The sequence below is a fragment of the Sardina pilchardus genome, chromosome 10 (assembly GCF_963854185.1).
Source record: "Sardina pilchardus chromosome 10, fSarPil1.1, whole genome shotgun sequence".
NCBI classification, from domain to species: domain Eukaryota; kingdom Metazoa; phylum Chordata; class Actinopteri; order Clupeiformes; family Clupeidae; genus Sardina; species Sardina pilchardus.
In genome coordinates this window covers 18,004,961-18,032,387 of record NC_085003.1, presented here as the reverse complement: position 1 = coordinate 18,032,387, position 27,427 = coordinate 18,004,961, and the positions used below count along the sequence as shown (strand labels likewise).

Below are 27,427 nucleotides of genomic sequence, written 5' to 3'. Positions count from 1 at the left end.
TATTGTTGGTATATCAACAGCGACACGTTGGTAACTGATCTACCTTGAGTTATATAAAAATATGTGATTTTATATATACCAGTAACATATTGTAAATTAAATGTATTTGTTGTAAAAATATGCATGCTAATTTCATTTGTCTAGATCTTAGCTTTTTTTAGAACAAGTCAGTGATGTAAATGGAGCAGGTGTTGCTCATGCTGGTAAATCATTTTGTTTGATGTGGTGATGGATGGGACTTGTGTTTGTTTGGCTCAGGCCTCCTCATCTACATCTGAAAAACATGCTGGCTCTCTGTCCACCGAGGGGAAGTGCCCAGCACAGTCTGAAGTGCCCACTCTCACTGACAACAGCCAGGGCCTTCCAGAGAGGCCTGACCCCAGCCTCACCACCTCCACTACTTCCTCCTCCACCACCTCCTCCTCCTCCTTCTCAGCCTCCTCATCCCAGCTGCAGCCTGGGCAGCAGGAGGAGCAGCCGCAGCAGCAGCAGCAGCAGCAGCAGCAGGAGCAGCAGGAGCAGCAGGAGCAGCAGGAGCAGCAGCAGCTCGACTCCTCAATCAGTCCCAAGAAGAGGCTCCTCCTTTCGTTGAGTGAGAAGGAGAAGCTGCTCAACTGGGACGTGGACCCCTCAGAAGACTCCTCCAAGCCTCCGGACGTCAGGAAGGGTCCTCGTGGGCCCCGAGCACCGCCAACCGATGTAAAACCCGAGTCCGCCCCGAAAACGACGCCGGCGCCAGAACCCACACCTGCGCCGCCACCGCCGCCTCAGTCCACCTTCCAAATATGGGCCAGTGCCCTCCGGAAGAGCATCTCCGGAGGGTCCGGCCAGAAGGAGGCGTCCAGCGGCACTAACGTGGTGCGAAGGACCAACCGCGTGGCCAAGGCCCGGCCGCTGTCCGAGGGCTCCTTCAGCTCGGCAGGCTCCGTGACGGGGCCTGCGTCCCAGGGCCGGCCGGAGAACGTCTCCGCAGCCACGGAGAACGGCCGCGGCGAGCAGAGGAGGGGCAGCGAGCTGACCATGCTGCTGCAGCAGGTGGCCCTGAGCTCCAAGCCCGCCGCCACCTCGGGCTCCAAAGACGACATGGCCTTCCTGCCGCGCCGCAAGCTCAACTTCTTCTCCTCGCTCCGGGTACGCAACAGAGACGAGGTGGACAGAGGGAAAGGCGGCAGAGAGGGGCAAGTGGACAACAAGGATAAGGACATCTGGACCATCCTCTCCAAATTCAGGAACAAAGGTGACAAAAATGCCCTCTGTTGAGATCTGATTTATTTCATGCTCTTGGTCTGGTCCCAAAATGTCAACACAAAATGTGTCCTAAAAAGACAGATCAGAGTGTGACTGTTCATACTGCTGAATGAATGCTTGAGTGGGTAAATGTAGTTAAAATATGTGGAGATTGAGGCCATCAAAAACATGTGCTCACTGCATCACAGTGTATTGGTAATGCGAATGAATGGTATGTGGTGTCACACTGATTATTATTATCATTATACAGCTAATAGCCAGCCACATGATGAGGAAGAGGAGTATGAGGAGGAAGAGGAAGCCAGCTCTTCTGATGGAGAGGATCGGATGCCTGACAAGCCACGGGTAAGGTCCTGCTCATCCTGTCCACTGATGTCCAGAGAGGGGACAGTCATCAGTGGTCAGACATCTATGGACGAAAGCTGATAATCCTCCTTTGGATTATCAGAGCTCACATGAACAGTTGGATATGTTTCTAATGACTTGCTCCTATCGGTTTACATGCACAGAGGATATCCCAAGGCTACCCAATGTCCTCTTCATAGATCAGAGAGGCATGCCAGTACACAGCCTTATTTCATGTTAGATTTACAGTCCTAATTACAGTAATGGCGCCAGCGGTATTTTGAGCCAGAGTTTGATGCCATAAAGAACCAGGACTGCTAGCATCTTGCTAACATGGGTGTGTCTGTGATGAATAAATAACTCTAGAGTGTTAACTGAGGATGTTTAAGTAGTTCCATTTTTTCTCCCTCTCCCTCCCCCTCTTAAAAAAACTACAAATAGAGATTCCTCTTCTTTAATGAAAATCTGTCCATTAAGCACATACTGTGAAAGCTGATTCTTTGTGAAGCCATGAAAGAATTCCCCACTGCTCGTTCGCTCCCCCTAATGCCTATACAGTACGTGGAAAAGTGTTCACCTCAAGGTCTAATAATAATATCTTTTGAGACATTGTGACACGACTATTTATCAAAGAGCCAAAAGACACATTCATGGGCAGGCAAGATTCATTATGTGGAGACGCAGCGGCACTTCTGAGTGGCCTGAGCTTATCTTATTTTCCCCCCCTCCTCAGCCACTGTCTGAAGGATGTTTTTTTTTTTCTTTCTTCTTATTCCTTTGTTCTGTGCTCAGCGCAAGGGGAGTCTGAGCGAGCGGCAGAGGAGGAAGCAGGAGAGGATCGTCCAGCAGCAGGCCAGAGGAGAGCAGCTGAAGAGACTCCACAGAGCACAGGTACAGCTGTCTGCCTGCCGGATGCCCTTGGGAAGGCGGCCCTATTCACTCATATGAACAGACAATGAGTTTGTGTGTGTTTGCCGTGGCCTCCAAGTAAAAGTGTGTGTGTGTGTGTGTGTGTGTGTGTGTGTGTGTGTGTGTGTGTGTGTGTGTGTGTGTGTGTGTGTGTGTGTGTGTGTGTGTGTGTGTGTGTGTGTGTGTGTGTGTGTGTGTGTGTGTGTGACTTCAGACGATCCAGAGGCAACTGGAGGAGGTGGAGGAGAAACAGCGAGCTCTAGAGGAGGAGGGGGTGGCTCTGGAGAAGGTGCTGAGGGGGGAGACAGGTGCGTAGGATGACCGCACACCTCAGAGATGACACAAACACACAAACAAACAAACACTCTGACTAGCACACGCACGCGCACACTTCCAATCACACTTATACTGAAACACTATTCTCCTTGAGCTCATTTTCTCTTGCTCTCACTCTCTCTTTCTCCCTCCCTCTTTCTCTCCCTTTCTCTCTCTATCTCTATCTCTTGCTCTCCATGTCCCCCTCCTTCCCTAAGAAGTCATACGGACTCCTTACTGTCACACACTTACTCACGGCAGCTCTTGCATTCAATCCCATCGTGACACATTCTTCAATCATTCACTCACTCATGTCCACTCATGTCCTTACCCATCAGCCAAACTCTCACACTCACTCTCGCCATGACGATAAGCACACTTGGGCGGGCGCGTACACACACACGCGCACGCACACACACACACACACACACACACACACACACACACACACACACACAAACATACGTCTGTGTGAGTATACCATTTACTCTTTTCTTTTACTTCATTACAATAACGAAGTATAATAATGGCCATAGCTTGTCCACTTGTTTTTAAATGAGTATGAAAGTCATAATCATGAAAACGCTGTAAACATGAACCCAGAGGAGGTTCTTATGTCCACAGTTACATTCTGGATAACATTCACCAAAGATCTTGCAGAGGGAAGGCTTTTTTGATGGGGAAAAGCTCTTAAATGACTTTGATTTGCATTCAAGCCAAATGACTATTTAAAGTTGAAATTGTGGGAAATGGCTTAAGTGGTAATGGGTCTGGCAAATAGAGGTGTGCGGGGGGAGAGCAAGGGAAATGGCCTTCAAATACAGAGCTTCATTATCTGTGCAAATGTTGATATACATGCTAGTCATTAAAGCCAGCAAACCTCTCCTATGAAAACAGGCAAATCAGGACGGTCTTTTAACAAATAATGAGTTTATAATCATTCTTCTGAAAGCCTCAATTTGTCTTTTGCTGAAACAGTAAATTGTTTTTTTTTTCACTCATTCAGTGCTCTTAACAGAAATCCCAGTTTATGTATTATGTACCCCACGGCTGTTATGAAAATAGAATTTCATTGCCAAAGCACCAATGAATGTGCTTGCATATGTATGAATAAAACTGCTTATTTGTAGAAAGTTTTGTCCTAGAATGACCGCTCAGACTGCAAGGAAAATAGAGTGCATGTCTGCCTCACGGCATCCTTGAACTTCTTTTCATAGTTTATTTTATTTTTCCAGTTATTTAGATAATGCCAATAACTCATATTTTGCCGTGCTGGAACAGACATATTTCAAAGTATCGGGATGATTCTGACCATAAGGAAGAGAAAGCGTGTGCCCGTTTGTACAGCCCATGGTAGGAAGAAAGTGCCATTGACCAGGAGCCACTTTTCAGCACTGTGTGTGGCCTTGCAATGGTTTTAATAAATACAGACTGTGCATCCCGGCTCACGGTGGCCTGAAGTGGGCTGGCTGCCATTGTGCTGCCTGTTTACAAGTCTTTGTGGGTGTAATTGTAATAAGGCTTCAGTGTAAAGAGATATTTACTGAATGGCTCCTTTGTGAACTGGCATTCATCGGCTCTGAACTAGATGGAAAGTGGGCAGGGGAGAGTGGTGCACAAAGGCCCGGATGGATGAATATGGGTAAATATCTGCACTCTGCATTTTCGAGAGGGTTTGCATATTTAGTATTTAGGGTCAATTATGCTGATTATGCCAAGGACACCAAAGTCCCCCTTTTCTCTGAAATGGGACCATGTCAGCAAGGAATCGCAAGGAGAACGTTTCGGGTTTGCACAATGCTGGAGTCTCCGGTGGCTGTCTAAAAGAGCTAAGGACAGCAGATAGGTCTGGGATGCACAAGTCAAATTCCCAAAATATAGGAGGAAGCGTTTAAGGCTATGACATCTCTCTTTTGTCTATCTGTGGCAATTTCATGTGTATATGACTTTATTATGTTTTTTTCAGATGGGGATTCATCGGACGAGCTTGACCTCCTGCAGACCTGGTTTAAATTGGTCCTGGAAAAGAACAAGCTGCAGCGCTATGAATCTGAGCTCGTGATCTTGTAAGTTCCATTGGTGCTTGCTTGCCCATTCAGCACCCTAGTGGTGGATGTATAAGTACGTACATATGTACGTATGTATGTATGTATGTATGTGCATAATCACAAAGAGCCATTGATGATACCATGCATACATGTCAGCAGCATATAAGTGGTTCATTAAAACGAAACACCTCTAATAATGCTTGATAATGCTTCATCCTGATGCATAGGTTTACTAAAATCTAATCTGAATATAAAGCAATGACTGTTTACCAGGAACACTGGTTACACTCTTAAAATGAATGTGTCAGAAACAACACAAAGACTTTGCATTTAGACTTTGCATTTAACAAATATTGTGAGGTCTGGTCTACAATTATACATTCAATGTTGAATAGTTTGCAAGACCATTCATAGTGCATACTGTATCTGCATACACTAAAATGTGTTGTTGCCGCTTGAATCATGTATTATTTGATCATATTTATGGCGTCCGCATTGTAGGAGTGCGTTCACACCAAGAGCATAGCCTTGTTACTTGGAACTTTTTTTTACACATGTACACGCACATCTTTAAAGACAGTACATGTTACACGTTACAGTTACACGTGTCATGCTGAAAATGGGTCATGACTAAAATGGGACGGAGCTGTAGTCAGCGTCCCACACCACAAATGGGCTCCGTGCCCACAGAGTCAGAGGTTCAAGTTTGGCCCGAGGTCATTTCCTGAATCCACTCCCCATCTCATTTCCTGTCATCTCTTCACTGTCCTGTTGAATAGACCATAAACAAGGCCCAAAATATAACTTAAACTCAAATAATAATAACAATAATAAAAACAAATACATCATTTTAAAAACATATTTCCTTCTGTTCTATAGTGCTCAAGAACTGGAGCTCGAGGACACGCAGAGTCAACTTCAGCAGGACCTGCGGAAAAGAATGGCAGTTGATGGTAACACACCTACTGTAACACAAAACACACCATTATGAAGAAATGCTTACTCTACCCGTCATTACTATATCCTGTCTGTCAGTATGAAGTGGTTCATAATACAATGCTAAAGGTGTCATAGCATGAAGCATGAACCAGTGTTCTTATACAGTATATACCGTCCCATCCTGCCTAAATGTTATTGTACAAAACCAGTGAGACACTGGCATCACTGACATGATGAACCCAGTAGCAGGGCTAGATGAAGGCTGTCTTATAAAGTATAGAGTACAGCACAGAGGTATTGTCACAGACAAGCATATGAGGACAGTCTTTCATGTGTGTGAGATGTTGCATCTTCTTCTAACTTCCAGACTCCTTGAAGAGTGCTTCAGCCCTGAGTGAGGAGCAGGAGATGCTGGTCCACATCATGCAGGTGGTGGAGAAACGCGATCAGCTGGTGAGTCTCCTGGAGGAGCAGCGACTGAAGGAGCGGGCCGAGGATCAGGACCTGGAGAGCATGGTGCTGTCCAAAGGCTACCGGTTCCACTGGACCTAAGGGCCAGCAGCATTCAGCCTCCATTCCTTGCGGAACTGATCAACGGCTAGAGCAATAGACTCTAGAGCAATAGAGAGTGGAAGTGATGTAAACCTTCTGCATTTTTAGCATTATGAATTAAGTTTTACCGTTTTAAGACTTTTAAAATTCATCCCCCATTGCTGCGAGGTCTACTGAAATTGACACTTGGATATGTGAGTCGAAACAGATTTTTGTTGTTGTTTTGTTTGTTCATTTGTTTATATGTTTGGTTGGTTTGTCTTCCTGAGGTGCCAGTGCTCTGGTTTCTCATTAAAATCATAACTACTGGTAAATTAATCTACACACTTGCCGTTCATGAAACTTAAGAGTCATGCTGAAATGACGCTTTTCCTTTAACGTGTGCAATATTGTCCATTTTAATGGATTCACTCAGTCTGGAAGACTAGATTGTGTTCCCTCTCCAAGCACCAACTCCATAGGTAAATAATTATTTAAAACCACCTTTTCACTTTGTATGTGTGTGTGTGTGTGTGTCTTTTCAGATGTGTGTTCAGCACGAGTTCTTGGGGTGTTTGTCTTTAACATTACGATCTCTCTTGAATTTCCTATTTGAAAGATGATGTATTGTTTTCCTAATTAACGCTAAGATATGAGACCATAGTCGTATATTATCTAATTGCAGGTCTTGCACAAGATTGTCTGTAATGGAAATGCTATTATAATGCTGTTTTTTGTTAATGTTTTCAACGGCAATACCAAATCCACTATCTTTGTGAGAAATTGTTGGCTAGCTGTATTTATTTCCTCATGTCTGAAACACTGCCAAATGTTAATGTGTTTTGTGTTAATTTAGGATGTTTGATCTATTTTAATTAATTTAATTAAGAAATGTTCACTACATTGTGTTTATCTATACTCACGTAATTTATTAAATAAAAACCTGTTTAAAACTCTATTAGTATGTGGTGTGTTTTCATACTTAACAATAAGTGCAGGTGTAAAAGCATACACTAAGGCCTTAGGCTATACTGTTTCACAAAGTGGCCTGTGGGACTGCATTCATGGGTTCAGATTAGATCTAGATTAAGCAGCATTCAAGTGCCACTGAATATAACAATGGGTTGTTTCTGTAACTACTGGCATTTTCAAGTCCCATAGTGTTTTTTTCTTTTCTTTTAATTTCATTTTTTTTTCAGATGATTATATGCACTGTTATAACACATCTTGACATAACATATTATGTAAAGACATTTTGTTTTAGTAAGACGTATTAGCTATGCTATTTTATGGGTCCGTACAGTTGTTTTCAAGTCGCCCATCTCCGGTCTCAATTTCTTAAAACCTAGAGCCATTTCATTCAAATGCATAATTACATTATTTCAAATCAAATCTCTAGTCCATTGGACTTCAAAAGTAGTAGGCGCTATTTTTTTTATTTTTATTTTTTAAGCCAGATAAATCTAGTTGAGGCAACATAAATGGGCAAATTGGCATATGATCAAGAACACGTAAACAGCCACATTCCTTCATTGGAATTTGTGAACAAACTGTTGTGGTAATGACAGTTGTTGACACTTTTTTTTTCCTGAATCAAAAATCTAAATTTGATTTATTTATCTTTTTTTTTACATTAATGGGCAATGAAGTTTGCCACCTACCAAATGCCTGCCAAAACTCATTTAAGTGGAAATGCTATCAGTAGGCTGGCAAATAGTGTCAAAAGAAGAAGTAGATCACTTGTCTCTCATTTTGGACTTTGGACTCTGTCTTGTCTTAACTTGACTAGACTCGGTCTTGACTCTACTAGTACTGGCCTTGAATTGTCTTGGACTCAACAAGGTGGTCTTGGCGAACGTATTTTATTTAAAGGCCTATACTGTGTCCTCCGTCCGACATAAGAGCGCATCAAGAACGACTTCTCAACTGGAAAAGTCGGCCTTCCGAGCAAGCAAGTCACTTTCGGTCGATCTCCAAATCCCTGGAAAGAGGGAGGGATTTGAAATCAAGGAACGCGTAAACTCACGGGAATCTCGTTTTGGAAGGCAGGGCAAATATCTGGAATTCCGTTTCCGCTTCATGGAAAAAAGTTAAGATAGGTGGATAATCACAGAAATCGACATTAGTTGTGAAATATAACTTACTCTTGGCCGGCGGTGAAGTTGTTTTTAAAGTCAGATGGCGTCCTCTCCGCAAAAATCCCCGTCCTCACCTAAATCTCCCACTCCTAAATCGCCGTCCTCCAGAAAGAAAGATGACTCGTTCCTGGGAAAACTTGGAGGAACTTTGGCAAGAAGGAAAAAGGCTAAGGAAGGTAGGTTACACATGTATTTAATTGCTTTGGTACAGTGCATAACATTACTGTTTGTCATAGCAATAGCGTACACAAAGCCTTCCCAACGTTGATATCTTGACATGTCCGCTTAACTTTGATGCCATATTTGACGGTAAAATGTTTTTTTTTAGTCACGACAACATTTAAATTCTTTGTGGAATGAGAGTAAACTTGACCATAAAAGCAAACTACTCCGTGTGGAAAAGGTTTATCCATTTGTTAGCCGCACAGATGCTTCATAAAAAACATCCCTTGGGGCGTTGTTTCACACTTAGCATAATGTTAATCTGCCATTGTATCGGGTCTTCAGGTGACGGGATCGAAATGTCAAATTTAGACTGGATTGATGATACCCTTTAGGTCAGGTTTAGCTATAAACTGAGGAGTCCCTCTGCTCAGCTTCTTAAGCTATAACCATCTAAGGTAGGCTATGCGTACAGTGAACTACTCCAGATGTAATTACTCAGGAATGAGGCAAGAGCAAACTTACCCTGACAGGACCAGCTGCGCCTTTCCCACATAACTTCTAGAAGTTACCCGGACATATTTACCCGGGTGGAGGCACGACACGGACGTTTCCCACATGCGCTTTATGTCCGAGTGATATACGGGTAATTGTGTTCACACTAGACCCGAGTAGGAGCCGCGAGGGGTGGGGCAATGTCAGCTTGTGCAGGGGGAGGGAGATGACGCTAAATAAATGCGTTGTTGTGCTGTGTTGCCTGGATGGTGCGAACTTACATCAGATCCAAAACATCATGAAACAACAGAAGTAGTTAGCTCGCTAGTCAGCGGGAGCTAGCATAGAGGGAAAAATAGCTAACGCCAGGACCACTAGGCTATAAACAAAGCTCTACTTCAGCCCTCTCTGGTATAAACATCCAACATAACAAATTAATAGAAAATAATGACACACCTGGACAATATGAACAGCACACAGAGGTCTGAGGCTCCTTCCCAACTCCAACAATGCTAGCAAATAACAGCGACGTTAACTATTAGCTGTTAATTGCTAACCACTGTAATAAACAGCTAGTTGCAAGCTAATCGACAACACTTCAAGCTATTCACGTTTGCAAGGATAATCCTGCCTGTCCTGCAACAAACACAACAACGTGATTGCAGTTTAAATTATTGTACGTACACAACAAAATGTCACTGCTTTCTGTACTCCGGTGTTCTCGTCTGTGTTCATACTCGTAGGGCAATGTTTATCGTTACCATGGCAATTTGTACTTTCTGCCTCGCGCTGCAAGCAGGCTGCAAGGGCGCATTTCTGTACGTCATCGGTACGCCCCCCATCTCTACCCAGAACTGTGCCGGCTGCGTTCCCACCTAAGCGCACCCGGGTAACATCTAGAAGTAGTACTAGGGGGCTAGTAGGGTGAGTTCCGGGTAAGAAAATACCCGAGTTTTGCGTTCCCACATACAGCCACCCGTTTGATATCCGTTTGACATCCGGATGTCTCGCTCTGGTGGGAAAGGGACTTTAGTCTGTCCAGTCTGGTTTCATCATCGCTGCCAAGAACAAAGTTACTTAATTCGTCGTTACTGTAATAGCGCTTGCCTGTGCGTGCTCACAGGAGGGTAGGAGTGAATTTATTGCGGAAGCAAACGCTCTGTCCATTGTTTTTCCCAGTGTCCAACATTAAATGAATTAAGCTCTTCGCTGTCCATTAAGCCCGAGTGTTCCCCTGAGGCCTGCCATGTTCCCAGAGTGCACTTGTCTTGCGATTGCTTTGCGTCCGTGCGCGCAACGCTAAGTGGCATCAAATAGGCAGCTGAGCCCATTCCACATACTCTCTCTCTCCTCTCTCTCCTTCTCTCTCCCCCGTCACTCATCTGTCTTTCTCCCTCTCTCTATGTCTCTCCTCTCCCTCCCATCCGCTTAAGCCTGCACAAGTGCAAGCTCAGAGAGTGCCCTGGACGTGATGCTCATAGTGATTTGATGGAGCTGTCCCCTTGTCCGGGGAGACTCTGGGAATCTGTTTTAATTTATCGTGCTCTGTCATTTATGACTGTGGACAGGAAGCCCAGTGGGCATTTGATATCAATTTGACATCAATATGACATCGAACATTGACGTCAAAATTACGTCACGAAATAGGTCTAGAATGAAAGTCATATTGACGTCAATGTACTGATGTCAATTTGATGTCAAGATTTTGACCTCTGCTGATGTCATTTTGATGTTATTTTGATGTCATGTTTTGCCGGGATTTGATGTCAATTCAACATGTATTTGATGTCATGATGGTTGATTACGTTTTGATGCTATTTTGATATCATTCAATATCAGGCTTTGATGTCAATTCAACATTTATTTGACATCAAGATGTCATGATGTTGATGTCATTTCCATGTCAAGTTTTGTTGGCATTTGATGTCAATTCAACATTTATTTGATGTCAAGATGTCATGATGTTGATGCATAGGAAGACAATGTTTTAATGCTATTTTGCTATCATTCAATATCAAGCTTCGCTGTCAATTCAACATAAATCCGAAATCAAACATTAATGACAAAAGTATGAACATTTATTGACAAATTTTGATATAATTTCAATGTCAAGAATCACTCAGGACAGGATAAGAAAGCGTAGACCCCCAAACCAGACTGGAGCCACTTGTGAATAACCTGTAACACAGATACATAAATGTACATTTCATTAGAGAGCTTTTCGGTAGAGGGTAGGTTTTATTACAGCAGACAAAGGCATTTAAGCATGTTGACATTTACCTTCACTTCGTCCTGAACTAGTAACACCAGTTACAGAGGCATATGGTTATTTTTATTATTAATGTTTAGACCAAAAGTCAAATAAATCAAATGTATAACTGTTTAGCTTACTTCACTTGGGTGGCAGGACAGGATGAGAAAGTGTAGACCCCCAAACCAAACTGGAGCCACTTGTGAATAACCTGTAACGCAGATACATAAATGTACATTTCATTAGAGAGCTTTGAGGTAGAGGGTAGGTTTTATTACAGCAGACAAAGGAATTTAAGCATGTTGACATTTACCTTCACTTCGTCCTGACTAGTAACACCAGTTACAGAGGCATATGGTTATTTTTTATTATTAATTTTTAAACCAAAAGTCAAATAAATCAAATGTAAAACTGTATAGCTTACTTCACTTGGGTGGCAGGACAGGATGAGAAAGCGTAGACCCCCAAACCAGACTGGAGCCACTTGTGAATAACCTGTAACGCAGATACATAAATGTACATTTCATTAGAGAGCTTTTGAGGTAGAGGGTAGGTTTTATTACAGCAGACAAAGGCATTTAAGCATGTTGACATTTACCTTCACTTCGTCCTGAACTAGTAACACCAGTTACAGAGGCATATGGTTATTTTTATTATTAATGTTTAGACCAAAAGTCAAATAAATCAAATGTAAAACTGTATAGCTTACTTCACTTGGGTGGCAGGACAGGATGAGAAAGCGTAGACCCCCAAACCAGACTGGAGCCACTTGTGAATAACCTGTAACGCAGATACATAAATGTACATTTCATTAGAGAGCTTTTGAGGTAGAGGGTAGGTTTTATTACAGCAGACAAAGGCATTTAAGCATGTTGACATTTACCTTCACTTCGTCCTGAACTAGTAACACCAGTTACAGAGGCATATGGTTATTTTTATTATTGATGTTTAGACCAAAAGTCAAATAAATCAAATGTAAAACTGTAAAGCTTACTTTACTTGGATGGCAGAACCCCCAAACCAGACTGGAGCCACTTGTGAATGACCTGCAACACAGATACATAAATATGCATTACGTTTATCATCAGAAAGAAATGGCCAAATATTTATCATAACCAATAATACACCCCATTAAAAAATGCATTATATTGGGATCCACAGAATATGGTGCTGATCATTTTAGCTCATCTTCCCATATATTCTAAACATTCACCACAAAGTGTCTGGTCTGTGCCAAGGCAAAGCAAGGACATACATGAAGTCAACAACTGCCTCTTCTATTTTGCCTCTTCTCAGTTAAATCTTACTCCAAGGAACGTTCAATGTCATTAAATGAACTCGTAGACGACAGTATTTCTACATGAAAATTTAAAACAAATAGCCTCGTGCCCTTTGTGCATTTATATTTCGTAAAAGTTAGAGAGTAATCTCTAGCAGCTACAGTTCAATCTAAAAAGTCACCAGGAAACACGTCTGGAAACCGGACTTTTTAGATTGAATAGTAGGCCTGTTTGCTGGTTTCTAACGTGTACAAAATATAAGCACGAGTCCCAAAGCTATTTGTTGCTGCCAGCAGAGAATGTCGAGCTATGACGTATGTGTTTGAGCATGCGGCAGCTGGTTAGCGCTACCTTATTAGAACTAGCAGGCTACTGCTAACGTCATTCATAATTTAAAACCATTAGCTAGCAGCTAACGTTATCCCGGACTGGTGAACAATGTGAAATCAGCCTCCCTCCCAGAAAGAAATGATGTTTAGACACATCCGAATTGGCCTTCGTTTTCTTAAAGACTCCCGAGTCCAACATCTAAGCTTTCATAACGTTAACAAAAACTAGTTTTCCTGTAACTTTAATGCTATCGTTAGCTAACAAGCTAACGCTAGCTAACGCAAGCCAACTTTTGTTGTTCACAAACACAAAGTTAGCGTTAAACCAAATTAAACGTTGCTCATTTTAAACTCAGTTCTGAGTTTAGCTTTCATTAAAAGGGTAACAAAGCCCTAGTTGGACAGGATTTAGCCCTGTCTAAAGTGGGCTAAATTAGCTTGCGAAAGCTAGCAGCTAGACCGTAGCTGCTGGCTGGTGTGTAAATATGAGCAATATCTGCAGACCAGCAAATCTTCGGATAATATCAGCAAATAAAGCTAGATAAGTAGGTTACTTGTGTTATGGAAGTACTTTTTCAGTGGATAGACTCGGTAGCTGCATAAATAAAGCATATAGGAGCATACTTACAGTGAGCCTTCAGACGCCGCTGTTTCGTCTTCCACTTCATCAACGAGAAATTTGAAAACTGAAGGAGCCGTTAGGACTGGAAAGGGCGCTTCGATGTGCGTATCCGCACGGAGTCCGCCGCAGAGGGTCCGTTTTGGAACCCTCTGCTGTGTGGGTCAGGATGTTGAAAAACTCGCGTCGATTTACAATGAGTAGGCTAATAATATACCTTTTCAGACATTTTAACAGACGTTGTTTTGACATAAATTTCACATCAATTTGACGTCTTATTTCCTGACATCAAATCAACGTTGATTTAATGTCAATAATATAGACCTGAGATGTAGGGACCAGAAAAAACATGTTAGATTGATACCTTTGTTGGGCCTCTTTACAACCACAAGGAAATCATTACAAAATATAATGAAATTATGCATATTTATGCACGTCATACATGTTGGTCAAAATCTTGACTACTTGTTGATGTCAAATTGACGTCAGGATGCCAGCTGGGAGGCAATAGAATGGAGGGGCATGGGCCTACAACAGGCCTGCTGATTGGGGGATGGAGAGATAGAGTTAGACGGATGGAGAGAGGGATGAAGGTTGATGTGGGAGAGAGAGAGACAGAAAGGGTGTGTCTGCAGGGAATGAGGTGAGGGTGATGCTGATACCCTCACAGAGGAAAGGAGAACAGATAGGAAGGAGAAGGGGAAATGGGATGTGGTGCCTTCTGTCCAGGTAGGACATATTTATAACATGTCCTTATCTGTGTTTTTGCACGATATATGGTATATTATATGATAACATCTCATTTGAAGAACTGTTGCCACTGGTGTTGCATTTTTTGGAGTGTGATGACAGTCAAGAGGGTGCTCAGGGGCTGCCGAAGGTGTCTGTCAAACCTTAGGATTATTCTCACCGTGAAGGAACTGAAGGATGACATCAGTTTGAACTGTGTGTGTGTGTGTGTGTGTGTGTGTGTGTGTGTGTGTGTGTGTGTGTGTGTGTGTGTGTGTGTGTGTGTGTGTGTGTGTGTGTGTGTGTGTGCGCGCGCGCGCGCACGCTGTACGCTCGCGCACATGAGTGAAAAGTTGAGATGTTGTTGATTAACCCCCATCATTCACCCCTGGAAACCAGCTCAGGAAGTAGACATCCCTGGAGGCGTTGCAGAAGTGGCACAGAGGTGCATGCTGGGTTGTGTGCTGGGGCAAGAAGCTCGGCTAGCATCTGGGTCTTTTGTTGCTGTGCTGGCTCTGCAGAGGCTTCTGGGAATGTGCAAGTGTCATGGGGCTTGTACATGGCGGCACCTACTGTCTCAAGGGTGTCAAATGATAATTGACTGAAGATTGAACTAATGAGGAGAACAAGGCATGCCATGATGGCATCTGTTGTTTTTCAGACATGTTGGAAATCCAATGGTTATTCCCAAGATGGCTTTTTAAGGATCATGTGAGCATACATTGAATAGCCCTATCATTGTTAATTAAGACTGATAGGCTAACCCAATTGGAGTGTGGTATTGCTTTGTGTTATTTAGGTTATTTAACATCGTTTTCACCTCCTGCTAAGAGTTAGCGACTATCTAGGTGAATATGTGTTGGAGTTGAGTCAGCCTTGTGATCACTGGGAGTGCCCCATGAAGGGTATCTATAAGGGACGTGATAACTAGTGCTAGAAATGGAAACAATGTTTTCACACCTGAGGAGAAACCATGGAGGAGTGCTTCAGATTAGGTTTGGAGAGTATTGATCATGCCATTGACTGACAGGAAAGCTCTGAGGTTTCTGTATGTAATGGTAAAATGTAACCACTTGCCATTTTATAAATGTGACTCAAATAATATCAGATGTTTTTGTTTTGTTCCTCTAAAATCTCTATATAATGTTAACTAAACCATTTGTTTTTCAGGCATTGTAACCATATCAGAGATGGAAATTCTAAGAGTAACTTGAGAAAAAAAAACATGCATGATTATGAATCAGTTTCAAATGCTACAGAATAATTCAATATATTTTCTCTGTGACTTAAAGCAAACATTGTTTTACGTGAAGGGGCAAATTGGTATGTTGGGGTTTTTTTTCAAAGCATGGGATGTTTGTTTATCATATAAATGATTAGTTGTTGTCACTTTCAGTGTCTGAGCTTCAGGAGGAAGGCATGAATGCCATCAACCTGCCCCTGAGCCCAACACCCTATGAGATACATCCAGAGGACACCATGCTAGGTATGTTATGGTTGAATGTGGCATCATTTTCCCATATTCTGTCAGATGCCCATATGTGGTAAATTACAGTAATTTGTGTTTTGCCTCCTTTCTCAGAGGAAAATGAGGTCCGCACTATGGTTGACCCAAACTCTAAGAATGACCGCAAACTACAAGAGCTGATGAAGGTATGTGTGTCATTGACTGTGCTAAACACAAGGTCAATGGGGCAACGTTTGCAGAAACACACAGGTAGAATTTAATATATGTGAATATTTGGGACCTGATTGGGACCTACAAAGAAGCAGCGGTAAAGTGTAACGCAACGTTCAGACCATAATAATTCAAAATAAATGATCTCTCTCCCTCCTAAGTTAATGAATGGTTTACTTTCACGTTAACAGTTTTAGGCTTTGAAAGTTGATCAAGTTCAACGCTTAAATATTTTGATGCTCGCATAACGTTGCTTCTCCAACTGTGCCGCTGCTGAACAATAGAAAATCTGCTGCTTGCTGCGTATCAATGTATTTCATGCCTTTATCCACCCTCCTCTAGCAAAGCTTTTCCAGTAAGGATTTTTCATTCGAATAGTTAAAATGTGTATTAGATGGAAACCCAGGTACTGACATGCATAAGAGATATAGGGCTCTTCTCATTCATCTTTTTATCAATCCTCCCCTCCTTCTTTCCTCGGTCCTCTGGCTCGTTCCCACTGACCTATAAAGAACACTGGATACTCTGGCTATGTGTACATAGTTGGTGATATGAGATTCTGTAATGTGACATTGTCATGTCTTGACTTTTCTAAATAAAAAGTTGATCACAAAAAAAAGGAACACTGGATAGACTATTCCATTGTTGCTGCCCCATTATTCTATCTAGATCAGTGTGAATGAGCCGGAGGACCGAGGAAAGAAGGAAAGAAGGAAAGAGGGGAGGCGAATGAGCAGAGCCCATAGATGGCAGTGGGTGGCCATTAGGCCTATTTTAGGAAGCACTCTTTTTCTTTTGGTGCACGTCATGGTGTGTTGTAAGTTTGTATCAGCATTGATTTCTTTACACCTTACAGGTGCTCATTGATTGGATTAACGAGGAGCTGGTCGGGGAAAGGATTATCGTCAAGGACTTGGCCGAGGACCTGTACGACGGACAGGTTCTTCAGAAGCTCTTTGGTGTGTTCCCCTTCTTCTGGACCACCTGACCATGTTATACGCCCCACTCCTCAACAACAAAGATGACGCCATCTTGGAGCTGATTTTTTTTCTCTCTTTTTCTGTTTTTGCCTCAGAAAAACTGGAGGGGGAGAGGCTGAACGTGGCCGAGGTCACTCAGTCTGAGATTGCTCAAAAGCAGAAGCTGCAGACGGTGCTGGAGAGGATCAATGACTCTTTGAAGGTGTCCACCAGGGGCATTAAGTGGAATGTCGATTGTACGTGTCTGAAGGTTTATAGAATACAGATGCATGCTTAAAAAGATGCTGAATACTATACTATAGAGAAAACTGTAGTTTTCTTTGGATGGATATTCAGTCCTTCAACTAGCTTGCCAATGTTATATCTATAATGCTAATGAACCAAGGCCTAAACTGGTTGTTAAATCACAGATTTAATTAGTCATTGTATTGGTCCAGCAGTGTTAAATCTTGAGCATGGAATTGTTATGATCAGATGTGATCATAAAATGATGGACCACCTAGAGGTTCTCTTGAAATGACACTAACATTCTGTAGGCTGGGTGAACCCTGCCTGAACTTCTGGGGAATTAGAATTTCGCCCGGCAGCTCAGGCTGGAAACCATCAGATCTATTTTCGCTGTTTACTGACAGAACCTTTGGCTCCAATCAGAAACGGCCATACTCTAGTCCTGGCACACTATTGGCCGGTGACGCGCCGAAAACGTAACTTAAGCGATGCGAAGTGCAGTAGAAACAAAGCGCAGCCTCGCCAGACTAATGTTCAATCTTAAAAGATTGAGTTTAGTATGGTGAAAACCAGACTAAACATTCTGTATAGCAAGGACTCTAGTAAGAATAAGCCGTTTACATGCACTTTTCATAGTTGAACTTGCAACTGCCTGCCTTCTTATGTTTTATGTGTTTCAATGCTGAGGTCTCTCTCTCTCCTCTCTCTGGGTCTCTGCTAGCTGTTCATGCCAAAAGCATCGTGGCCATTCTTCATCTGCTGGTGGCGCTCTCGCAGCACTTCAGAGCCCCCATCCGACTTCCTGACCACGTCTCCATTCAAGTTGTTATCGTTCAGGTGAGTACACACACACACACACACACACACACACACACACACACACACAGCAGTACCTTTCTTATAGTGAATGCACTAATAGATCATTCACATGTGTTATATCAAATGTTATTCATGATGTATATGTCTTATTTTATGTTTCCTCAGAAACGGGAGGGTATTCTGCAATCTCGTCAGATTCAGGAGGAGATCACTGGAAATACTGAGTATGTCTGGTTCATCTTCACAATAATACAAATGGAAACAGTCGTGTGCAATTATGCGGGATGCATGATATTTCTTTTGTCCATTACTGTACAATGCACATTACTGTCAGTATGTTGCAGATGCTTAAATGCAATATTTTTACAAAATGTCATAATTGGGTTTGTGAGCGTTATTTAGAAGAACTCAAGGGTGACTCGATTATCGTTTATTTTACACAAAAGAACACCCTGACTTCAGTCAAAATATAATGGCATAATTCAGGCCACACCACACAGGCAGAAATGAGAGCAGAACAGGAAAAGTGGTCTCAGTATAATATATGAATAGTGTAAAAATATAACAGGCCTTGTGTTTAAATACGTACTGTCAAGAAGCTAGGCATGCAGAGAGAAACCCATGTTGCCTTTTGACTACTAGCTATGCTGGACATAATTGCAGCACCACAGATCTAATTTGTAGTTTATTGTCTCTACCTGAATTCAGCGAAAATAATCCCGGGCCGGCACTGAGTGTAAATAGCTATACTATGGTCCAGGAGTTTCTTTGCAGTGGACACAGTGCTATGGTAAACGAGACAAAAGTACACGTCGCGCAAACAGTGGTTTCGCTCTCGCTGCCTGATCAATATGGTACATTTGCTTCCTTTGCACACCTTTCAAAATGATGGGTCTCACTCTCAACTGTAATGGTTCAGAATAGGACCAACCTGCATCTTTACCATACAATTAGATATGATGGCTTCCCTTTGAAATGACGAGTCTTATCAGGAGGAAAAAACGGGACTTCTTTGTTCGGTCATTGTGCCAGCAGCGATAGACCGTCAAAAAGAAAAGAACTCCCAAAGAATCATGTCCAGACAATTTAGCCATGTAGCCCACTCGCGATACCTAAATGGCCTGCCGTATTTGTCCCCCTTGTCGCTAGGCAAAGACAGTTCAGCTCTGTGAGTGGTTATAGTCCACGACAGCAGATCAAAGCATAATTTAATCTTGACTCCTCTTTAAAGAGCTTATGTCACACAGAGAGTGTTCCCATTATGTGTCATGGGTGTACTTTTAAGATTGCCAGGCCTCACTGCCTTGAGTTGATGTTGAGTTAATCATGACATGCTAAAGGGACTCACTTAACAATCAGTGGCTTCACGGTGTCTATCTTTTGTGTCTGCCATACACACTCGTGGGGAAATTGCTTTCCAGTGCTGCTCAATGTTTATTGACATAATTGTAGTTTAATCAGTGTGATTACAACGGATCCTTTTGTGAAATTAAAATATAAGCAGTATTTGTAATAAAGCTAAATGTTAAATGAAGTCCAACAGCATCTCTCTCTCTCTATCGCTCTTTCCTTCTTTCTTTCTTTCTTTCTTTCTTTCTTTCTCTGTTTCTATGTCGCTGTCTCTCACACACACACTCAAACACACAGAGCTGTGGTCCAGCAGGCTCCGAGCAGCTGGGGGGATACGGGAAGCTGGGCTGAAGTGGTGGCTGCGGCTGGTGGTGGCGGGGGTGCTGCTTAGGCTGTTATCACACAGGCAGGAGCGGCTGCCCAGGCTCGCCACTGGCACCAGAGATTAGAGCAGGAGGAGGGGAAGAGGAGGACAGGCTCTCTGGGGCCTGCTCCGGGTCCAGCCACGGCCGCCGCTGTTTGATCGCTCGGCCTCAGGGACCCCCCGCTTGCAACCCAACAACCCCCCCCCACACACACACACACACAAACCTCGCCACTCTCCTCGACTCCAAGCCTTTTGTCTGTGGCCCCCACCCCCCATGCTATTGCCCCCCCCCCCCCAATACACACACACACACGTACACCTCAGTATTGTGTCCGATTCATAATGATCTGGTGAACAACTGCACAGCCAGCTTGTTGTGTTGCCATAGCATTCTTAGCACATTCTCCAGATTCACTTCCAGTTGCTATATGACTTTCTGCTGCCAGCGCAGGCATGTTGTCTTGCATTGAAATTGTGTGTGTGTGTGTGTGTGTGTGTGTGTGTGTGTCTGTATTTGTGTCTGTGTGGGTCACGGTCATTCATTGTGTCCCCACAGAGCCGACCATTTTAAAACTGAGATGTTCTAATTGGCTTGTTATTTCTCTTTCAGGGCTCTGTCCGGAAGGCATGGTATGTGTTTTGATAGTCATCTGCAGATAACTCTGTGGCGCACCGTCTCGTGCTGTGTGTTGGTGTGTTTTTTAACACATGGAGCAAATGGATTAGTTTGAAGTGTGTGGCTGCCATCTCTCCATTTTGGCTGGCCTGTGTTTTGCACTGGACCCTGTTATGGGGATTAGCCTCTCTTCTCACCCTGTGTGTGTGTGTGTGTGTGTGTGTGTGTGTGTGTGTGTGTGTGTGTGTGTGTGTGTGTGTGTGTATGTGTGTGTGCGTGATGTTCGCAGAGCGGGATGCCTTCGACACGCTGTTCGACCACGCTCCCGACAAGCTGAATGTTGTGAAGAAGGTATGAGTAGCTATTCAGGCTGCTTAGCACAAAGGGGCCCCTTGTTAGTAGGCTTACAGAGGTGACATGTCTGTGTCAATGGCACCTATGTGTGTATTTTTCAAAGTTAGCATGGACCAAAACGAAAGGGAGTGGTTAATAAGAGCAGGTAAAAAGGGCTGTATTAGTGAATGACTATTCTGTAGCATTCCACTCAATCTTGGGGAGTAAAGTATGATTACAGGTATACTCTCTCTCTCTTTCTCTCTGTCTTTGTCTCTGTCTCTCTCTCTCTGTGTGTGTCTCTCTCTCTCTCTCTCTCTCTCTCTCTATCATTCATATATATATATATACATAATGTATTTAGTGTATTGCTTTATGAGATAAAATTGAAATATGTTATTGTTATTATTTAGTATAAGGATACTCACAATTCCCTTCGACATTTAAGGATCCCATTACTTATAACTAGGTGATTATTTACTGTATCTTGCTGGCTTTTTGCAGACGCTCATTACCTTTGTAAACAAGCACTTGAATAAGCTGAACTTGGAGGTGACTGAGTTAGAAACACAGGTAACTCACATTTCCACTACACACACACACTGTACACACACACTGTGCACACACAGATGGAGGGTGGGAAACAGTACCTTGACTTGGTTGCTTTTTGTGCTTTTGAAATGTTGTTTGTGAATACTGTATTTGTTTATCTGTCCGTGCATGTGCTCAGTTTGCAGACGGTGTGTATCTCGTCCTGCTGATGGGGTTGCTGGAGGGCTATTTTGTCTCACTGTACAATTTCTTCCTCACTCCTGAAAACTTCGATCAGAAGGTACATTTTTATTTTGTTTCATCATTCATACATACATACAGTACATACATACATACATACACACATTGCTTGTTAACAAAGTCTAAACATTCCAACAAGTGATGGCCTTTTACATTATTCATTCAAAAACCAGGACTCGTGCATTCATTTGGCATTTGTATAGCCTCTTAACAGGGTCAGGGTCAATTCCTGTGCTAGAAACGTGGAATATGCCCGTTCAGCAGTGTGGGAAAAAAATGTGTAGTTTCCCTTTAATTTGGGGTTAATTTCACTGATCTTCCTAAAGAAGCTGATTACATGTTAGCAGTAATTAGCGGTAGTCTTTGAACCAATTACTTTTTAATGTCTACAGCGCGCCCCTGCGCTCTCGGTGCAGTGAGCGTGTGGGTCTGTTCTGCTTTTCGCTCAGCTTGGATCGCGGGGGGGCAGCGTTTCAGCTCACCTGGGTCCCGTCCATTTTTCTCTGCCAAACAGGATGGGCATGGACCAGGATGCATCTGTAATCTGCCTCTGCGCAGGAAAATCGATAAGTGGCTGAGAGATTAGCACTAATGCGGAGAGAGAGAAAGAGAGAGAGAGAGAGAGACACAGAGACAGAGACAGAGACAGAGACACGGAGCAGTGGAAGTTGGGAAGAGGGCTTCTCTCTGGGAGCGTTGTTGGAGAAGTCCCAGCCTCTTGCCTAAAGGAATCCTGTCTTTTCTTCCTTCTCTCCCTCTTTCCCTCCTTCTCTCCCTCTTTCCCTCCCTCCCTCCCTCCCTTGGTCTCGTCCATCTTCCCCGGCTAGTGTTGGCTACAAGTGACCCTCTCCATATTCCCCTAATCCCCTGCCTCCTATCTGATCTGTTCTAAGATTCATCCAAATGTTGTCCTGGAGATCTGCCCTGCTACACAATCTCACAACCACTCGCCAACCCCTCGTGCAGGCACATGCACACCACACACACACACACCATTCTTCCCATTCTATGCCGTTCTTTCTTTCTTTCTTTCTTTCTCTCTCTCTCTCTCTCTCTCTCTCTCTCTTACTCTCTCTCACACACACACACACTCACACACACACACACACACACACACACACACACACACACACTATACACACAGAGATACACATGCACACTCCAACACAGACTCAGACAGCAAAACTATCTCTGAAATTCACTCTCGCTTAAGCCCACTGTGTTGACTGAGCTGATTACTCCACTGGCTTAAGGGTTTAAAATGCTGATGTTTACTTTCTGACTTGTGATCCACACAGTACAATATGGGCACATGTCAGTGTGTTAAAGAAGAGTCAGTCCCCCCCCCCCCCCCCCCTCCCCCTCTACCGTGTGTGGGTGTGTGTCTGTGTGTGTGTGTGTGTGTGTGTGTTTAAGTGTAAGTGGGTGAAGGTGAAAGATTAAGGAAGAGGAAAATATCAGTGTGTGGATATACATAGTCAGGCCAACAAATCTTCAAATCTCGAAGCTGCAGTTGAGAGGAGGAGGAGATGGGGTGAGGGGGTGGTGCTGCTGGGCTGCGGTATGATGTAGTCAAACATGCTGTAAGCGATGTGTGTGTGTGTGTGTTATTCTGCCTTCCAAAATCTGCTGCATACGCTATCCATGCCAGTGCACGAGGATCGGATCATGGGCTTCCATTGCATGCATTTGTAATAATTAACTGAAAAGAACAACTAGGCTATACCAACAGTAATGCTACTGTATACTACCTTTGGGACATTTTTGGCACAATTACTTTTGGTAACCTTAGTATTAATTCTGTGCCTGTACATTCAAAATTAGGTAGAAGTTTTATTTTTTTAGTTAAAACTCCTCCACAGTAACTTTTTATCAGGTCAAATATTATATTTTACATACACAAATTATCTCTTTACTATCATTAATTACATGCAGTTGTTAAAGGTATACTATATAAGATTTTCACCTTTACGAAGCCAATTTGATGGTAAATGAACAGGCAAATCGTTCCCCTAGCATAGCTATACAGCATAGACGTAGGGAGTCGCTAACAAGAAAACCAGCCATGTAGCTTCAAGAATGGTGGCCCAACAAATCTCGCGAGAATGGTAAAACATTTCCTTGTCAGTAGACATAGCTCTTTGAGAGTTTCCCCCTGTTAATCCTTCACCTCCACAACAAAAGCTTTTTCTTTGTGTACACGGGGGATAAGTCACGGGAAGTTTGAAGAATAAAATATAAATATATTGTGTCTCTAGAGGGAGCTCTACAGTCGCCAAGAATACCTAAACCTGCATAGTGTACCTTTAACACGGAGTGTTAGTAAATGCACCAATATGACCAGATTGATTCAACACTGTACAATGTAACAGTATCATATCATTTTGTGTCTGCGTCTCTGATTACCATGAGGCTTTGGTGAGGCTCAGCTGTGTGTGAATGGGTATTAGGGCTTGTGGAAATACAACATAGAAGAGTTTCATGTTACACATAACAAACATGACCTTACTATAGCGGTCTTCTCGGCCCCTCTTCATCGTTATGAGCGTGTAGTTTACTACCAAATGTGCTCCCTTTTATACATTTAACAGATTTAATAGATTTAACAGATCACTTCAGAGTCATTCCATTTGTCGTTCTGGTAGCACAGAGAAAGGGAAAGGAATGGCTGAAATCTTGCAATGTAGGCCTACTGAAAGTCTGCCAGGTCCACTTGTCTGAATGAGTATTTGTACAGTCATTGTACTGAGGAAAACTGTGAACAGTCAAGAACGTTGGAGGTGGTTCTCAATGGAAAGCCTGATTCTCTTTGAATCTTCGTAATATTGTAATTTGTGGCTTAAAAGGGGAAGTGCTACCAAGAGCTACTTTCAATGTATTCTGGTCAACAAAAGACCTGTTGAATTTCAACCACGGTCAATCGCCTTTCGACATTGAATCGTATTGATCTCAAACATTGTAGCAGTGCCTAATATGATTGCAGTGACACTGATCCTTCAGCAGGCGCTGGAGATGTTGAAGGAGCTGTAATGGGTTAACCCTAAATGGGTCGACTGGCTGTTTTTATATCTGCTCTCCTTCTCGTGACCTTGCCCATGCTTCTCTTCTGTTTGCTTTGCGCAGGTACACAATGTGGCTTTCTCCTTTGAGCTCATGCAGGATGGGGGCCTTGAGAGACCAAAGCCCAGACCTGAGGGTAAGCAACTAATAAACCTACCCCCCCCCCCCCCCCCATGCTATACTTCATATTTACAGTATATCCACACATTTTCACAGAATGTATGTAAAGCATCTATACTATCTGCTCTAAATATGCAGACGTGTCGTCTGATTGTTGAATTGAAATTTAGTTAGCCCATGTGGTCACACCATTTGACAAATATTCCATGTTGAATTCTTTTAAAAATAGTACTTTACCCAACCCTGCTATTTGAACTGAAGTGGTCCCCAGATTCCTTACATGGTGACACATGTTTGATGTAGGGCCTTGACAAACAAATGGACACACTGGCATAACTCAATTGGCCGTTGTCCTGCCTTGCCCATCAGCTTGTGCATTCTGTGGTCGTGTAGTATCTACGAGCATCTGCTCAGCCCCTCCCAGGAAATGGCATTCTTCTGCTAAATCAGTAGATCAAGTTATGTCTTTCTTGATGGAGGTTTAAAGCCATCCCAGGCTAAATGTCTGACATGCAGAGCCCATAATAAAAGCTAACTTCATTCAGAAGTCCGTTAAATCCATGATGTATACATAACATTGTTATCTCGGTTATGCAACCATTGTTCAGCCATTTATGTGTGTGTGTGAATCGGGCTGTAGCTGTCCTCAGAGAAATCTAAATGTTTGCTGGTTGATTTTATTTTTCAGATATAGTGAATTGTGACCTGAAGTCTACCCTGCGAGTTCTTTACAACCTCTTCACCAGATACAGACACGTGGAGTGAATGGTTGGTGTTTGAGGGATATATTTCTAAGCGGACCACATCCTCTTTGTGTCATTATCTGTTACTGTGTCTTAACATTAGTTTGGTGTACGCTTGTGTGATTAGGGGGATGTAGGCACAGGGTGGGATTCAAAACCATGTTTATGAACTCACCCTGATATATAAAGCCCAGTACGCTAACACCTTTTTATGTTCATGGACTGCTCAGGCTTTTCAATCACTCTGCATGTTCAGGTAAGCAACAATACAGCAATCCTACTGGCAATGGCACATTCCAACACTAAATAGAGGGGAGGAAAAGCTTAATTCTTCACATTCTTGTCAATGCTGGGTTGTATAGTGTGTAGATTCAGCGATTCCAAAAAAAGTGCCATGTTATTTTTTTGTATAACACTGTATTTTTATGTTTTATCTTTTCTCTGTAAATATACCTTAATATGCAACCTTTGACATTTCATATTCCACTGTTGTGTGATATATCGCAACTGGTTGGCAGAATCTGAATTTAATGTGCGCAGATACTGTTCCTGTTCCTGAATTAAGTTGGGTTTATCTGATGCCCAATGATTACACAGCATAGAAATTAGTCGTTACGGACACTGTGCACAATGCACAGGACCGGTGGCAGTTTGCCAGATATCAAGCCCCACTTTACCACAGGGACACATTAAGGGGCAGTATGATGATACCTTGATGAAAACAAAGAATTGCCCTGATTTGTTAAGTGATCACTTGGTGTGAAGCAAATCATGATTTTTTTTTTTTGATCGCTTAAAATCGTACACCTTTGTATTCACAAGGTTTTTGTGTAACATAAAACATGTCAACCTCATGACCAAAGTGCCTTTGTTTATTAATATCTTATGCATTCATTATTAGCAGAAAATCACAAAATTTCACCACAGCAGTATAACAGACTATGAATAAAGATGTCATTCAATTTTAATAAACTGCAAACAAAAATATATATGAAGTGTGTCAACAAAAATAAAGTCTTAAAACAATTTAATGGACATTTGTCTCAAAAAGTGCCTATCAGAGAATTAATGTTTTGTTCCAAATGAGAACTACAGATACCTTTAATTCCATACACTTGGTTTTAATATGAACATTCAGGGGAAACACTGCCAGATTGAACAGAGGAACACAAAGTGGTGTGGTTACATCGCCCTTGAAATGTGCTGCAAGTGGTCCTTAGTAGTTTGGTTGATTACATCTGTGACAGATACAGAATAACAATGGATTAATTGTAAGTGACTGTACTCTATAAATGAAACTAGTGACAATGTTCATTCAAATTCTAATTTTCTAATCTCGGGCTACTAAATGGTTTTTATCATTCTGAGCTTTGTTTTTATACACATTGGGACCAGAAGATGGGCTGAATCTTTGTGTTTTTTGGAGTGGTGATTGGAATCATTGTGGTCGCTGACAACCAGCTTAGGCCGTGTATTCAGTGGGAATGCTTTTGATTGACACGCCGAGTGTTCAAATGTCAATCACACAGACGGAATTAAACAGAGACGTTGCCCAACTTTAAACCACGGCAAGTTTGACTGGCACAGCCTGCCTGTCACTTACCAAGAGTCGTGTAGTCGCCCCGCAGGCTTCATTTTGTGCTTCTTCTCCACAAAGCCGTGGTATGGTGAAAAAAAAGAGTGAGAGAAGAGCGAGGGAGAAGAGTGAGGTGTGTAATGCAACAAAGGAGATAAAGATTTTCCCATGTGCCCTGATGAAACTGAATGAATGAACACGTGGAAATAACAGCTCCCGAGACCCTCAATAAGCCATTTGTCCAAAGCATTTTTCCTGCCATGCCATTATCACCAAATCTTAGCTATTAAAAGCTCAGGGTATTTGTGCGCCGCGGCTCCTCTGGAGGGAAAATTACTGCAAAGGACACCTGAGTAGGACTGTGACTGCCCAGGACAAGATGGCCTGAATTGGAGCGTTGTCACCATTAGGTTGCAAATTACCCCCA

The 27,427-nt window shown here is 42.7% G+C and overlaps 2 protein-coding genes and 1 long non-coding RNA gene across 4 annotated transcripts in view; 2 read left to right on the top strand and 1 right to left on the bottom strand.

Moving 5' to 3' along the window:
- Positions 1 to 7,291, top strand: part of mical2b (microtubule associated monooxygenase, calponin and LIM domain containing 2b) — a 42,403-nt gene extending 35,112 nt beyond the window's left edge. For both annotated transcript variants that reach the window (XM_062546824.1, XM_062546823.1), the window contains 7 exons: positions 259 to 1,237; positions 1,499 to 1,593; positions 2,386 to 2,484; positions 2,717 to 2,810; positions 4,784 to 4,883; positions 5,745 to 5,818; positions 6,172 to 7,291. In XM_062546824.1, the coding sequence (XP_062402808.1) occupies positions 259 to 1,237; positions 1,499 to 1,593; positions 2,386 to 2,484; positions 2,717 to 2,810; positions 4,784 to 4,883; positions 5,745 to 5,818; positions 6,172 to 6,356 (1,626 nt within the window). In that variant the 3' untranslated portion in view covers positions 6,357 to 7,291. The remainder of the gene's footprint in view (positions 1 to 258; positions 1,238 to 1,498; positions 1,594 to 2,385; positions 2,485 to 2,716; positions 2,811 to 4,783; positions 4,884 to 5,744; positions 5,819 to 6,171) is intronic.
- Positions 7,292 to 8,379: 1,088 nt separating this feature from the next.
- Positions 8,380 to 26,450, top strand: parvaa (parvin, alpha a). The gene is made up of 13 exons (XM_062547490.1): positions 8,380 to 8,649; positions 15,735 to 15,824; positions 15,921 to 15,991; positions 16,873 to 16,975; positions 17,092 to 17,232; positions 17,946 to 18,061; positions 18,209 to 18,267; positions 20,371 to 20,390; positions 20,666 to 20,727; positions 21,214 to 21,282; positions 21,440 to 21,541; positions 24,625 to 24,697; positions 25,370 to 26,450. Exons 1-13 carry the CDS (start codon positions 8,514 to 8,516, stop codon positions 25,444 to 25,446), a joined length of 1,119 nt encoding a protein of 372 aa, XP_062403474.1. The 5' UTR covers positions 8,380 to 8,513; the 3' UTR covers positions 25,447 to 26,450.
- LOC134094760 (uncharacterized) lies at positions 10,772 to 14,104 on the bottom strand. Its single transcript, XR_009940491.1, has 5 exons — positions 13,619 to 14,104; positions 12,376 to 12,427; positions 12,091 to 12,161; positions 11,806 to 11,876; positions 10,772 to 11,308 (listed from the first exon to the last, which is right to left on the bottom strand). It is a non-coding gene; the product is annotated as an uncharacterized LOC134094760 (long non-coding RNA).
- Positions 26,451 to 27,427: the final 977 nt, after the last annotated feature.

Bases quoted from the DNA above. Each gene is read 5' to 3' on its own strand.
- parvaa (XM_062547490.1), top strand. From the start codon at position 8,514: ATGGCGTCCTCTCCGCAAAAATCCCCGTCCTCACCTAAATCTCCCACT. The intron at 16,976-17,091 runs GTGTGTTCCCCT...TTTTTGCCTCAG, and splicing joins GGTTCTTCAGAAGCTCTTTG to AAAAACTGGAGGGGGAGAGG. The intron at 17,233-17,945 runs GTACGTGTCTGA...GGTCTCTGCTAG, and splicing joins CATTAAGTGGAATGTCGATT to CTGTTCATGCCAAAAGCATC.